Below are 14,937 nucleotides of genomic sequence, written 5' to 3' on the forward strand. Positions count from 1 at the left end.
TTTGAGGTAAAAGAGTGCTATGTCTCATCTTTGTCTGAGTGGGATGATGTTGTTTATTCAAAGTCAATAGATGCCCTGCATTGGTTGGTGTCTTGATGTCGCCTGGCAGTGACAGACTAAGTGCAATATTTCATTCACACTGTGTAATTAAATGTTGATGTACAATCCTGACAGAGGCCATTTTCAGTCAGTTCGGAGGTCAGTATCTCAAAATTACACTGTGGGGATTGTCATTTTAAGTCCTCACTTGACAGCATGTAATTTTATCGACCTTTGTAGTTTTGCTTTGGCTGTCACTTATGTGAGAACAGAATTGCAAAATATACCCAATGACAAGGCTCAAACATGACCATGCTTCTTTTAAAATAGTAATCAAATCTTCAAGGAAGACAGTGTATTACATGTTGAACATGAGGAAGATGTTTTATTAAGGCCTTCAGAGGGTGTTGGGCTTAATTCAGATAAATCGGTGATAATATAGAAATAAAGTAGCAATATAAGCACTGAAATACCTTGGTATCACACACACATAGAAACAGAAACATATTTATACACCCACAAATGCTCACATTTCCTTTCTATCACACACAAAGGCATAATGTACACACACACACACACACACACACACACACACACACACACACACACATACACACACACACACCACACACATAGCCTGCTAGGTCAATCCATTTTTAGATGGTGCAGGTCAATGTCAGGGTGTGAATTAAAGGACTTCAAATGGAAGAAAATAAATGTCAGATTTGTCAATGAGAATGTCAAAATGCCAGAGTGCAAATCATGCTTGAATGGTTGTCTTGTACTACTTATTCCACTATTTTAACAGTGTGCATACAGATAAGGGCTGTTTGAAAAAGGAAACACAAACTAAATTAAGATGATGAAATGCTTCCCTCGACTCAAAGTTTTGTGGATTATGAGAAAGATGGGAGGTGTGGCCACACTACATAAGCCTCATGTGTGCTCCATTACCTAGTTTCCAAAAGAACAAAACATCCAGAATCTATTTATGAGAAGAGCAAAAAATATGACACAAAAAAAAGGCAGAAAATATTACTTAGTTCGGGGAAACAAATCTGTGAGATTCATTGCTAAGACACCAGAGCTGCTTTTAAAGTTAAATAGATGACAAGGAAGAAAGGCACTGTAGAAGTAAAAATCAATTGGTTAAAACACTTACAGTTATATTGCAGCAACCTTCAGGCCTGGGACATGGTCAACACAAGCGACTATATTAAGGGATTCAATGCAAGGGCTGTTTCTTGCATTCAAGAAAAGCAGAACCGTCGTCCAAATGTCATAAGGTGATGCTAATGCAAGCTGCAGAGTTCCAGCATATGTTTAATGTGGCTAAATGCACACACTGCTCAACAACTGTGCAGAAGTAGTTGATGAACACAGCAGTGATAGTCATCATGTTCATATGGTAACTATAGGTGTCTGCCGGCAGATCAACAGTTATCTTTGTGTGCAACCATATCTTCTAAGAATTATCTTCATAGACAATTTGCAGTGACTATTTATGTTTTGGAGGATATTAAGAAATTTTATCATTCGCTATGCATTTACTGTCGCTACGCCGGTCACGCTTTCTGCTCTCACATTGGCACAGATGCTTGTCATTCAATAGTTTTAGGAATTTCTGAAACCAAAGGACACACTAAAATAAACAGTTTTATCATCTGCTAACTCATTAAGCTAACATTAGCTCCACGAGTTGATTTAAAATGCTGGCTCACATTTTAAAAGTTTCAGCTGACTCGTTTAAAAATGTGACTCTTGGAAAATATGCACCAGTTACTACTGTAGCATATAACTGCTTGTAGTAAACTAGGTCAATGCAACTCAAACAGTTGAACACAATTCCTTACTCTTCTGCTAAAAAAGACACCAAACTCCACAGATTCCAGGTATTGCTCATGCTACAGCACCATGTACACCGCTTCAACATATCGACATACCCACAGTGCCTAGTTCTGGATGCCATCCATGATTGGGCAATCACTGTGCGGGGAAGGGCAAACAGTCAAATCTTAAATGTTTTAGCAAACTTCCACTTACAGCATCCGCTTTTGAAAACAAAAAGCATAATTTAGGTTTTTTATGCTGCTAACTTGCATTAGCATACGCTTGTCTTGTGTGAACTATGTATCAGGCCTTAATCCACTTACCCCAGGGTGAGAGGATGGCATGCACTTGTTGGGAGGGAGGGTATGTTATAGAGGTTTAGGGATGGGAGTTGGGAAGACAAGCACACACCTTCAGTGTGGGACACAGGCAAAGAGATCTCCATGCAAGCAGCGGACTGGGCCTTGCGGAAGGGCGGTCGGCCAGGCCCTCTGCGGGTAAGCCGTGGCCCCTCGGGAACCATCGGGACACGAGGCTTCCCCGCCGAGCACAGCTGGGAGGTGGGGCTAGTGCAATGTCCATTGACATGATCTGTAACAACGGCAAAGCATTAGCAAACAATATAAAGATGGAAACAAAACGTTCAAACATATTCTAATCCACTGCTGCAGTATCCATCTTCATAAGTCATTTAGTCTAATGATGAGCCATAAATTTGTTTAATCAAGAAATCTTCAAATGAGGGGAGAAAATTGTACTTATTTATAATGCAGTTTTATCTGTTTCAAGGGAAGAGCTGGAGTTTTCTCACCCTATTTGGAGATTTTGCCATCCGTTTAAAACACTGCTACTCAGTATTATACTACACGACCTATGAAGATCGATATTTCGCAGTGCAAGACGAGCAAGCTGATGTAGAAAATCAGACTGTCAAAAAGAAAGATGGTATTGAGGGAGAAAGGGAAAGCGAGAGTGAGTGACAAAGGGCTGGAAAGTGATTTGAAGTAAGTATGAGCAGGGAGGAGAAGGAGTTGCTGGGGCAACAGAAAAAAGAGGAAAATGCAGAGGCAAATTGTGAGTGCTGTTTCATCCAGTCAGTGCCAGGAAATAAGATATCAAAATCAAAAGTAACAAAAACAGGCTTGTTTCATCTCCACTTTGTTTCTTTTTTGCTTTTTGAATTGTTAGGAAACCTCTTTTTTTCAGCAAAAACAGTTTATTTCTTTTTAATACCAGAAGCCTCATAACATCACTGGCTATGGCAAAAAGCTACAAGTAAACATCAAAGGAAAAGTAAAAGAAAAAAATCTAATGTCTGCTTTTTAATTGCATTGCAAATGAGTACTCTGGTTAAGTTGGTTGGGCCACACTATCAGCTACAGATGGTGGTGACAGGAAGCACTTGTTACTTTCTGGAACTGCAGCCTTACATGGCCCCCCCTCGGGGACGGAGTTTGTTGGAAGCTTTGTCCTTACTTGTGTGTGTGGGCAAAATAATTTGTTTAGAGCCAAACCTTATTAAGGAGACAAAGAAAAGCCAGGCAGGATTGTGTGGAGTGCACTCTGCGGTTCTTTGGTGCCTGCAGTTTAATCGGCAAGACTAAAAAGCTGCCGAGACAGCCGTAATTAACAGCTTCATATACCTACGCCTGAGTACTCTCATTCTCACTTGTCTTGAGAGACAAGTAAATAAAACAGTGCCCTTTTATTTAATGACATCCCTGTGGTAGTAAAAAGAAGGCAAAGACGATTTGGGATTGACAGTGAGGCCTGATCAAAGCTTTCCCTATCTTTTTGTTATCTTTCCTCCCTGAAATTCTCCAATATATATTTCATGAGGCATGAGGATAATTGTGTTAATGGTAAAAACACTAGACAGTGTTCCATTGTCATGGTCCTCTTAGTATTTGGCACTGATCGTCTGTCTGTCATATCAAATCTAAGTCTCCTGTTCAGCCGGTTGATGCACAAATGATTCAATTTCAAAGTGAAGATGAAAAACTCCAGGGTGCCACCCAGTCCACGTGCAACACTCGTCCAGTTTCACAGCAGGACTGACCCGAGGCAATGCAGCGATTGAAAACTGCAGGTGATATGGGGCCAACCAATAACCAGAGCCAAACCACAACACTGCTGTGTATCTGTCTAAATGTTTTGTTACTGTGAATTTCAAAAAGAGATGCAGAAAATCAATCATTTGCCCCGAAATGTTCTGCAGGAAACTGGTACATAGCAGAAAGAATGGCACTGTACCCTCAAACACACACACACACACACACACACACTCCCCAACACGCGGATTCCTGCACTTATTCATCAAGAGTGCACATAGACACACGCACACAGAGTAATACTCTCTGTCAGAGAACAGACTGTTCGAACAAAATATTTTGTTTGCATAACCCACAGCTGTTAAGTTCATATTATAGCTATTAACAGGCTAAAAGATTCATTAAGTGTTTCCTCTTTTACTGACATCATGCATCCTTTTGACACTTCAGGGGCATGTTTGAACCGCACAGGAAATTGAATGAGCTTAAAATGGTTTTGATACTAAATGTGTGACGAGGAAACCAAGGGTAAGGTTGAGTGTTTCGAAGTTGAATTTTAAAATCTGAGTTAATGTTCCCACTTTCAATATTGCTTCAATGAAATATAAACAACGAAATAAAAGCATTTTTTTAAATACCTGTCAGATAAAGAAAGGTTATTAGATGAGGCAAGTCACAGAAATAAGGAGGCACTGGCACATTTTGTGTTAAAGAAGCACAAGTGTTTAAAGGGGACAGCATGTGTGACACTGCAGAAGCAGAGCAAAGGGAAACCTGAGATTGTGATGTGTATGTACAGCAGTTAGAGATGTATGGGGGGAATGCTCAGTATCTGCAATACAGATGGTCCAGTAAAAATGGAGAAAAGACTGTTTAAGAGAGAAATGATCCAGTTACAATGAGAGAGGTAGCAAGTGATCCAATCACTGTAGAGCAAGGCTGTCAATGGAGGAAAGGTTGCGTAAAATCAGAAGATGGTCCAATCATGATAAAGCGATAGAAAACCTCAAATTTAAATATGGGCATGATTTACAAATCACCTTTAGAAACACTTGCAAAATGTAGAAGAAAAAATACTGAAATTTAAATCAAATCAAAATACATTAAGGGGCAAAATGGACAAACACTTCAGTCGGACAGTCTCATGAGCTGGTAAACAGGAGTAGAGAGTGACAAGGAAACTGAAAGAAGAAAGTTCGAGTGAGAATAAAAAAATTCTAAAGCAACATAAAAGCCTAGAAAACATGACAAAAGCAGAAACTAAATGACTCAAAGGAAATCAAGTGAAAACTGCTGGCTTTCGCCTACCGTACCAAGATCAGTCTTAAGATCTGTTGGCAGACTTAACTTTCTGCCGGGTCCCTTTACTGAAACAAAAGAATAGGAAACAAAGCACCAGTTAATCCCTTCAAATAAAAAAAATAAAAAAAAGAAATAATAAAAAATAAAGTAGGTGTAATCTGACAAAAACAATGACAAACAAAAGTGCAAAAAAGACCTCAAACCAAACAAAATGGAAATCACTCAAATGAACAAAGAACCAGAACATGCAAATTGGTGCAGTTGCACACGGCAGGCATATTTCAAAATGCATGCTCCATTGTTGTCCCAGGCCAGCTATCTTTGGAGGATCAGTGATATACTAGGCAAGAGTAAATAACATAAATAAATAATATCTTGAGCGTAGTATTTCTTGCATCTCAAAAAGGTAAGAAGAACATAGCAGTAGAACACATTAATTTTACTTGGATGACAAACTTGAGTCCCACTCTCTAAGATCTGATTAACCCTGCCAAAGATCTGACTGAAATATATCAGTTTTGCATAAAATCTTTGTTTTGCTTAAATGTCCCATTAAAATCTGATTTTCTATGGCCTGGGACGTCTGACATGGAAGCACAAATAAACAGGGTGACACCACAGGGTGTCAATACAAAAATCACAGTCAGACACTGGTGGCAAAAAAATAACTTGTTAAAACATTTTGCAAGCATTTTGCAGTAAGTAGAGAACTGCAAAGGTCGAACTTGAGATGTTATGAGTCAGTTTCCCCCTCAAAAAGAAGGCAATATTGTATTGTTTCTTTGTGTTGAATGATTAACTCGACATGTGGAAGACACAGGATGGTGTTTAAATGACTCTTGATATATTTTGTGACCAGGAGGAAAACAGCATGACCATGAATTTACATTCTTTATAGATCTGAACACTTACTTTAGATTTGGAAAATTCCTCATTCAAATCAATATTGATTCAATGATGAGTCCTTTGAAAAAACTTTGACTTAAGTTTCAATCCTTCTGCCAAAGAGTACCATAAAAGAAAAGAGTACAGCAGAGGACATGGAGCCTACTGCAGGAAATGGCAGAACCTTTTATTTACTGTAATGTAATACAGTTTATTCCATACAGTTAATTTGCTGTGAAGGACCATGTAGGCAGCTCAGTATCAAAAGGTCATTTTGAGGAAAAATATATTCCCTGTATTGCAGAGGAAATTAGAATATTATGGTGTTTTAATTTAATATTTGAATCAATGAATTTCTGTTTCAGTTTTTTCCAGGAACAATTAAGCCTTCCAAATGAGTGTTCGCAAATAAGATCATAGATTGGCTCTGTGCATGCGTTTTATAATGAACTGTGGTGACCAGATGTTGCTGCAACCATACAAAATGTGCAGTGTTAGGGATACAATAACAGAGAAAATGTTCCCATAATAAACCTGTTACATTCACATGTTCCTCTGTTTAATAGCTCAGTGGCTGCATTTATGCTTAATTTTAATCAAAATAAACAGCTGGGATTAATCTGATGTCCTGGAGGGTTGTTTATGGTGAATATGAACAATAACCAACCAAACACAGCATGTGCTACCATTCATTACCGTTTTTTGTTGTTTTTGCAGCTACGGTCCCCCTTTTTACGGCATGCTCACTCAACCTACATGCGTGCAGGTTGAGGAACATCACAATTGTGTGTCTAAATATGACAATTGTAATATGTCTATGTTCATTAATAATATTATTATTAGTAATACACTTCATGTGCTTTCTTTTCATGGCTGAAGTACCTTTTACTCCATGCTGGTATCTTGTTGTTAGTATCTTTACATGACAATAATAAAACGCTTGTATGATTATGTTAGACTAGGCCCGTTTGTGACCTCAGTAGTCCACACGTTAATCCTCTGTGATTTGGTCATTGGTTCCCTTTGCAAAATCTGGGGTAAAAGCAGTGTGTTGCACCTTGAAAAACATTTTTTTGTGATCCTGCAGATGTCTACTGTCTGAAATGATAAAACATTTTCCTGAGGTCAAGCCGCTTAAACTCAACTTTTTCACACACTGCGCTGTTTCGCTTTAATCTCTAACTCTGTTGCGCTAGCCTTGAATATGTTGGCTTTAAAAATTGGTTCCCCATGGACAGACAATTTACCATTTCAGGTGGACAATAGATGTCTGTGAAAATACCTCTGAAGATGTTAGATTAAGATTAAAAATCTATATCCATGCTAGCAGCACTTTGAACTGATGCTTTGAGGTGAATGTTAGCGTCATACTAACATTCAATTCAATTCAATTCAATTTTATTTGTATAGCGCCAATTCATAACAGAAGTTATCTCAGGACACTTTTCAAATAGAGCAGGTCTAGACCGAACTCTTTAACATTAATTACAGAGACCCAACAGTACCACCATGAGCAAGCACTTGGCGACAAGGGCAAGGAAAAACTGCCTGTTAAAAGGCAGAAACCTAGGACAGATCCTCCGGCTCTAGGTGGGTGGTCGTCTGTCTCGACCAGTTGGGGTGAGAGAGAGAGAGAGAGAGAGAGAGAGAGAGAGAGAGAGAGAGAGAGAGAGAGAGAGAGGCAGAGAGAGAGAGAGCGAGAGACAGACAGACAGACAGGTGCACAGCAACAACATGTTCTTCATGATGACAAAGTACAGCTGTGGCTGGTGGAAATTAGTTTTGCAGGTATTTAGAGCTGTAACGATTAGTCGATTTTCAACTATTATATTAATGGCCAGTTATTTTGATAATCGATTAAGTGTTTTGAGTCCAAAACATGTCTAAATTTTCTGATTTCTGTTTCTTAAATGTGAATATTTTATTGTTTCTTTAGTCCCCAAAGACTGAAAAAAATATATATATATCTTTGGGTTGTGGACAAAACAAGACAATTGAGGACGTCACCTTGAGCTTTGAAACAGTGATCAACATTTTCTGGACTAAACAACTAATCTATTGAGAAAACAATCAACATATTTATTGATAATGAAAATAATCATCAGTTGCAGTCTTACAGGTATTTGGTCATAAACCAAAGTACTGGACAAGTTAATATTTGGACCTGATGATGGTTGAAGTTATTAAAATTCAACTCAAAACACAAATATCAACCTCATGGTTGTACTAGTTGAAAAGTCAGAAGGTTCAGTCGGTAGCCTTCATCATTTGGGGAACATGCATGTTGGCGCCAAATTTCATGAAAATCCATCCAACAGTTATTGAGATATGTCAGTCTGGTTGACCAAAGTGGTTGACCAACTGGCCAACTGTCATTGGCATCCCCAGAGCAACGCCGCTAGCATGGTAATAACGAGGTGATTTTTTGCTTGAGGTCCGTGTAAGGAATTTTATGTGACTAAATCATAGTAACGTACAGAGTTCTGAGGTCACAAATGGGGCTAATGTTGGACTTGACCAGCCCACAACACTGATAAATGTATAAAGCAAGCTGAAGTCATATTCATCAGCACTGCAGCTGGCTGCACAGTGGGCACCATGCAGTCAGTTAGAGACGAGACAGTGATGAATGTTAGCTGAGAAGACAACAAGATGAAATTGTGGGTTTATTGACACACAGTCAGACAGACACACACAGACACTTCCAAGTGCCACAGTCCGGTAAAACAGCATGTTTAGTGACAAAGATATGTGAATCCAGTGGAGGCATAATGATTAACGTCACAGAGAATGAAGCACTAGAGGCACTGACGGAGTGAGGAAGAGAAGTACCCAGCTGGAATACAATCCCTTCCTCTTCCAAAGCCTGCCTTCTTTGCAGCACTGCCGAATGATGAAGGTTTCAAGTTCAAAGCCCAGATCTGGCACATACAACAAACATCACAATGTCCACCCCCTGCAGCTGGGGCAGAGAGATAATGCAACACCAGCAGTCGTCCGCACAAAAGCATGGAACACATTGACAAAGCAGCGACAGACAGTCTACTCCTAGAAACACAGCATCTGTCAGCTTTTGTACACTGCAAGCAACTTGGTTGGGTCAGTCTGTTGTGACCGATCGTGGGGTGAGAGGGTCTGATTGCATTTGTATAGTGAACTGCACCTACAACATTTTGATCATCAAAAATTGGCTATGTTTTATTGTATTTTTAAATATTTACAGTGATTTTGTGATAAGGATATTGCTCATTTGGATTTGCAATTTGGAAGTCCCTTTGCGCTGCAGTCCAACCAGCAGGAGTCACCGGTGCAGGAACAAGGATGAGAACCCTCTTCCCACCTGCCACCTGTGTACCCCCTGTACATGTTTCTTTTCCTTTATCAGGTTTGTAGCCAGTGCCACTTGGTTTTAAATGTCCTATCAATCCTGATGACAGATGCATCCTTCATGTTTTACAACTTTTACAGCAACTCCTGTTGGAAAGGCTCACACATGTTCTCCAAGGAGACATGAATGGGTTCATCTCTCTTTGGAGCCCTGTTATAGACTTTATTGGAGAAGACTATGCTGAAATCATACCAAAGGTTTTGCAACTTTGGCATCTGAGTGATCTGTGTACACTGTGTACATTTCATTGTCATAGTAGTAATAATATGGAGGATGATGATTTAGGTTTGTGTTTTGTTCTTTAGTTTGTGGGTTTTTTTCTTTTTTTTCCCTCTAACTCTGATTGATTGTATGGCCTGCCGTTGTCTGGGTCTAGTATTTGTGTTTGTGTTATGTATCATTCTTGTTGAGTGCAACACTGAGTGCACGACCTATATAAACTGAAAATAAAAGGATTGAAAGAAAATATGCATCCTTCACCTATTTTCTTTAGACATTTACCCTAGACATGTTAAAGTTGAAGTGAACCAGGAAAGCTTTGAATGGTTGTAATCAACTTGTCATCCATTCTGCACCAGCCATGGATATCTGTTCTTCAATAAACTTGGGGAAAAAGGAAGCTTAAAAATCTGTTTTGCTTTTGGCACTCACTGACTAATAAAAAAAGGGTTTTTTGCTGATAGTGTTGCTCACAGTGTGGAAGCAGAGTTAGCATGCAGGGTGCAACATCGAACCAACCACCTGTCCAAAGGCAACCCAATTATCCCAGCTCCCTCCCTTGTTGCATTTTTTGCCATACAGTAAAAAATCACAAGCAGATGTCCATGAAGAGGCTGAGATCTGTGAGACATCCCTCCTCTTACCATTGTCCAGTAAGTAAAACACTGGACTGCAGTGGCTGGCTCTCAGACTGGCCACAGGCTCTGGCAGGATGCGCGGGTCATTGTGAAGGGAGGTTGGGTAATGAACTGGAATAGGAGATCCAACAGAACAGACACAGACTTTTCAGGGCAACAGGGGAGAGACATACACAATGGGTGAACTGGGGAAAAGAGAGACTTGCAGGTAACAGGAAGGAAAACAGTTGAGAGGTTATGAAAACAAAAGGATTAAGAAGGTTACGGTTCCACCAGCAATATGATACTCACAAGTTTTAACAAGCACAACTATCACACATACAACAGCACTACTACTATTACTACTGCTATAACTACTATTACTACAGCTGTCCACCACTACTTCTAACTACACCACAACTGCTTGTCAAATGTTTGTAAGCTTTAAGTCAGGACTCTGAGTCTCGTAATTGTACTGATTTCTACTGTTTCCACCAGCTCAATACAGGCAGCCAATCCTCCAGCTTTATTACAAACATGTCACTGTGGCCTTTTGATGGCTCAAGGAATGTTTGATTTTACAATTTCTTTTCATGACCACCACTTCTAAGTTCCAACAAGGCACGTGCACGGGTTTCAAATGAACAACAAATAATTTACCCCATCATTTCAGTCATCAAATATCTGACATTTAATAAGGACAAATGTTCGTTGAAATGTCATCAGCCATGATCGTATTATAAACTCAAATTAGAGCTAACTTTGGTAAACCCAACAGCAGAGTGCTAATACTTGTTCCCTTTTTCCAATGCTCATGTTTGGTTTCCAGCACCTGAGGCTGTGGCTGAAAAGCTTCTGACTGCAGAAACATTACTGGGAGTGACAGAAGACTTGCTCTGCTGACAGGCTGTTGGAGTAACATGGCCAGCGTAGGCTTTATTCAAAGTGTCGTTGCTACCCCTACTGCAGCAAGTAAACATTATGTTTGTAAGGTCATTCCTATGAGATAAAGTGTATACTAATGCCCCATACACACAATTCAAGATTCCAATGTAAAAGAAAGACTTATCTTGAGCTACTGCTTACATCAGTAACCACACATACACACTTTGTGAATGCTTCAACATATCATCTAACTGCAAGTTTTACAGAAAGCACCAGTATATCATCAAAGGCCCTATTTTTGTATATACTTTTGTGAAAAACTGGTTGGTTGTGACTCTGTATTCCACATGGCCAAGTTTACACAATGTAAATCATTAAGTGCATTGGAGACGGTGGCATCCTTATATTGACATCATCATACAGCTTATGCAATTTCTTGGCAACAACCACCTGTCCTCACCAATCCTCTCTTACCACCCTTATCCAAAAAATGGGGTGACACATCTTTGTGCATCATTGCTGATTGTCCAAGAAGTGGTCTGAGAAAAGCAACACCCAAAGCACAGAAGCGTAAACAGAATTATGGGTAGTAATATAATGCATGTGCATTATAGATACAGTAGTTGTAGACAGTGCAGTAGCAGGGTTTAGTTGAACAACTGTTGATAAAGTTATTTTAAGTTTTATCAAACCACTTTGAGTTGCATTGAGCTGAGCAGACGGCATCAGTTCAGCACACTGTAAAGTTTCAGCCATCACCTCCTCCTTTTCTCCTGTGACATGCTCACTGCTAAATATATCCTGCCGGGTCAGGCACCGATCACTGGCATCTCAGCTTGTTAGTCCATCTCACGACTGGGCCTGGCCAAGTCAGCCTTGCTACAGCCACAAGTGGCATAAAGCTCCCAAAGGACATGTAACGCATAACCCCAAACCAAAACAACAAACCTCAGGACATGAAAAAGAAGACAACGGGAAATATGTGGAGGGAGACAGCTTTCAGACAGGAGAAGGGCCAATTACGGGGCCTAATGACAAAAGGAAGATAGGAAACAGGGAAGGGAAGATGCGAAAAGGAGAGGAGAGAGACGCCTGGAGTTATTGATACACAGGGTGAATCAGGACGATGGCTGGCTTCCTTAATAAGCTGTCCACAGTCTGTATATGGCCATGAACAGACACAGCACACCTGGTGTGTCAGGGACAACTAGACAGCCTCTAAGGGCCATAGAGAAGGGTGAAGTTGATATTCAGCAGGAGGAAACGAACCATGAACTCTTCGCTTATCAAGCGGAGCGCAGCTGTGCTTCTGTATTTGTCTCCAGCCAATTCTGGTTTAAAAGTACTTTACATCACTCTTGCATTAATATTAAAGATTTTTTTAAACTGACAAAAAATAAATGTCAGGTCACACTGCTATTAACCATTGTTAACATTTCCATCTTGATTGAAGATTGTGATTCTGAAACTGCCTATTTTTCCCCTCTGGGTAAATGTTAAAGCGAATCAGACACTTGATCACACTGTGTCGTGCTGTGTCTGTCCCTGTTCTTTTCATCTATCTCTCCATAATTCTTCCTTTCTTCCATCTCGCTAATTAGCAAATGACAGAGCTGTAATGGGACAGAATGACCATGACCTAGTCCACATCACAATGCTGAAAGACTCTGCCAAGACAAGCTGAGAACATCTTGTCCTGGTTTTGTTATTCTGTTCTTATGCTCTTCTTAAGAGGCCCAAAGGCAAGGCTGGGGAGTTCTCACACATGTGAGAAGAGACAAAAAGGACAGTTTTTAAAAAGAGAAGCTCAGGGGTGAGACATTTCTTTATCCTGGACAATACTGACAGACGTAACCAGTTGCTGGATAAAAATCTTAAACAACAAACATTAAACAACTTAATTTGTAGAGAATTATTATTTATATCATGCTTAGTATTCATGTTGTATGTGACTTTGGAGCTGTAACAAGGACAGGTCTCTAGCAGAGACACCTATAAGTCAGGTCCAGTTTATTTATATAGCCCATAATCATTGCCAGTAAAAACTGTCACTTTGCACTGAACAAAACATAGACACTCTTTTCATGTGTGTGAGAAACCTCAAAAAAGGAGGAGAAAGTGAAAGGGTCAAATATTTCTATTTTGCCATTTAATTTGGCTTAATGCTGTGTTATGCCTTCATGGTTGAAATGCACCAACACTGCTCACTTTACCACTTTCTCGTTGCACAGACCGGAACAAAGCAGCTGAATGTTTTGAAAGCCAAAACTCTCAGGACCTGACTGAGTAATCTCTGACTTACTGAGTTATTGTTGAGTCACAATATTCAGCCTCCTGCGGTCACGGTGCATCGGTCTTTCTATGCTAGTTGGCAACAAAATGCTTACTTATGTGCTATACCTGCAAATAAGCATCAGTTGGAATATTACTATACTATTTTATTTTGTACCAATTCTGATGTTGACTATTTTTCTGCAGCACAACCAAGTTCTATGTATAATTTGCACAAAAAAAAGGTTATGTACTTTGTATATCTGGGTCCATCTATCCATCTATTTATAGCTGTTTATCTGCGCAAGGACTGTGATAGCAGCAGGCTAAGCAAAGCAACCTGGATGTCTTTCACCCCAGTCACATTTTCCAGGCCTTCCTGGGTTAAAGTGAAGCGTTCTCAGGCCACAAGGGATATAAGTAATCCCTCCTGTGTATTCTGGTCTGCTCCAGGGTCTCCTCTTAGTTGGGCATACCCAGCCCACCTCCACAGGGAGGCATTTAGGAGGAATCTTTAACAGATACGGTTCTATTCCAAGTTCCTCCTGGATTCCTGAGCTGCCTGGCCCTCAGGGAGAGCTCACAAAGCCCTGCCTGCAGGAATTGCCAGGTTATTGGAGACTTCTGTGTGTCTGTGTGACTGGGAGGATTTCCCATGGACATTGTCGCAGGTGAGTGGCTAGAATAAGAGTCATTCAAAGGCTTGGACCCATGAGGCCCACGTGAGCACAGTCCAACAGAGCAACATAGGGCCAAATGGGCTCACAACCTGTAAGGACAGGGGTAAAGCTCTGGTACACTGCCAGCTGGGAAGCGGGAACCAGAAGGGCTTTGGTGGCCTCTACCCTGTCAAATTATTCTTTCAGAAGCATATAAAGTGCCTTAGTTGTGCCAAAAATCCCAAAAGCTTTTATTCTCTGTAAAACACGTCAGACTAATTGAATATTTGCACACAATGGCACCACTCTCATGCCCCACCATTCACATACTCCTCAGGATAAATGGATGAATTTATCACCAGCTAATGATGTCTTATTGCACAAAGATCAGCTGTGGCCTACCATTGTTTCTGAGAAAAACCCGGTTTCACTGTATCTCTGCTTAGTTCAAAGATATAATGTTTGAAGTTCCCAAACATCCCCCATTTCTCTCTCAGGATCACAGTTTCCCAGAACTTGCACTACTTATTTCCAAGTTTCAAATAATTCTCCTTCTGTTGGCAGGTTTAACAGATTGAGTGCTGTTTCTGGATGTTCAAAAACACACTGTTAAATTGTTCTTCTTTTCCTTGAAAACCATCTGAAAGCACAAATTAGTCATCAAGGCAAACATTAGACAGCAATATGTGTCAGGCTTATGATAATGAAACAGGCTCTTCACATACAGCATGCAGGTTTTATGCAGAAAGAACATCAGTTTGTGGGGTTATTTTTATTTTAGGTGAATAAAT

At 40.1% G+C, this 14,937-nt stretch overlaps 1 protein-coding gene across 12 annotated transcripts in view; it reads right to left on the reverse strand.

Moving 5' to 3' along the window:
- The window catches only part of stxbp5l (syntaxin binding protein 5L), a 380,881-nt gene that overhangs the window by 261,300 nt on the left and 104,644 nt on the right, over positions 1-14,937 (reverse strand). For 5 of the 12 annotated variants that reach the window (XR_007885269.1, XM_051404539.1, XM_051404540.1 and 2 more), the window contains 3 exons: positions 10,359-10,463; positions 5,234-5,287; positions 2,281-2,460 (listed from right to left, as the gene is read on the reverse strand). The exons of 2 other annotated variants lie outside the window; for them this stretch is intronic. Coding sequence is in view for 9 of the 10 variants with exons in the window: in XM_051404539.1 (XP_051260499.1) it covers positions 2,281-2,460; positions 5,234-5,287; positions 10,359-10,463 (339 nt within the window). In the remaining variant the exon portion in view is untranslated. The remainder of the gene's footprint in view (positions 1-2,280; positions 2,461-5,233; positions 5,288-10,358; positions 10,464-14,937) is intronic. 5 more of the 12 variants (XM_051404545.1, XM_051404543.1, XM_051404544.1 and 2 more) reach the window with 2 other exon arrangements.

Source organism: Dicentrarchus labrax, unplaced genomic scaffold (genome assembly GCF_905237075.1).
Source record: "Dicentrarchus labrax unplaced genomic scaffold, dlabrax2021, whole genome shotgun sequence".
Lineage (NCBI taxonomy): Eukaryota > Metazoa > Chordata > Actinopteri > Moronidae > Dicentrarchus > Dicentrarchus labrax.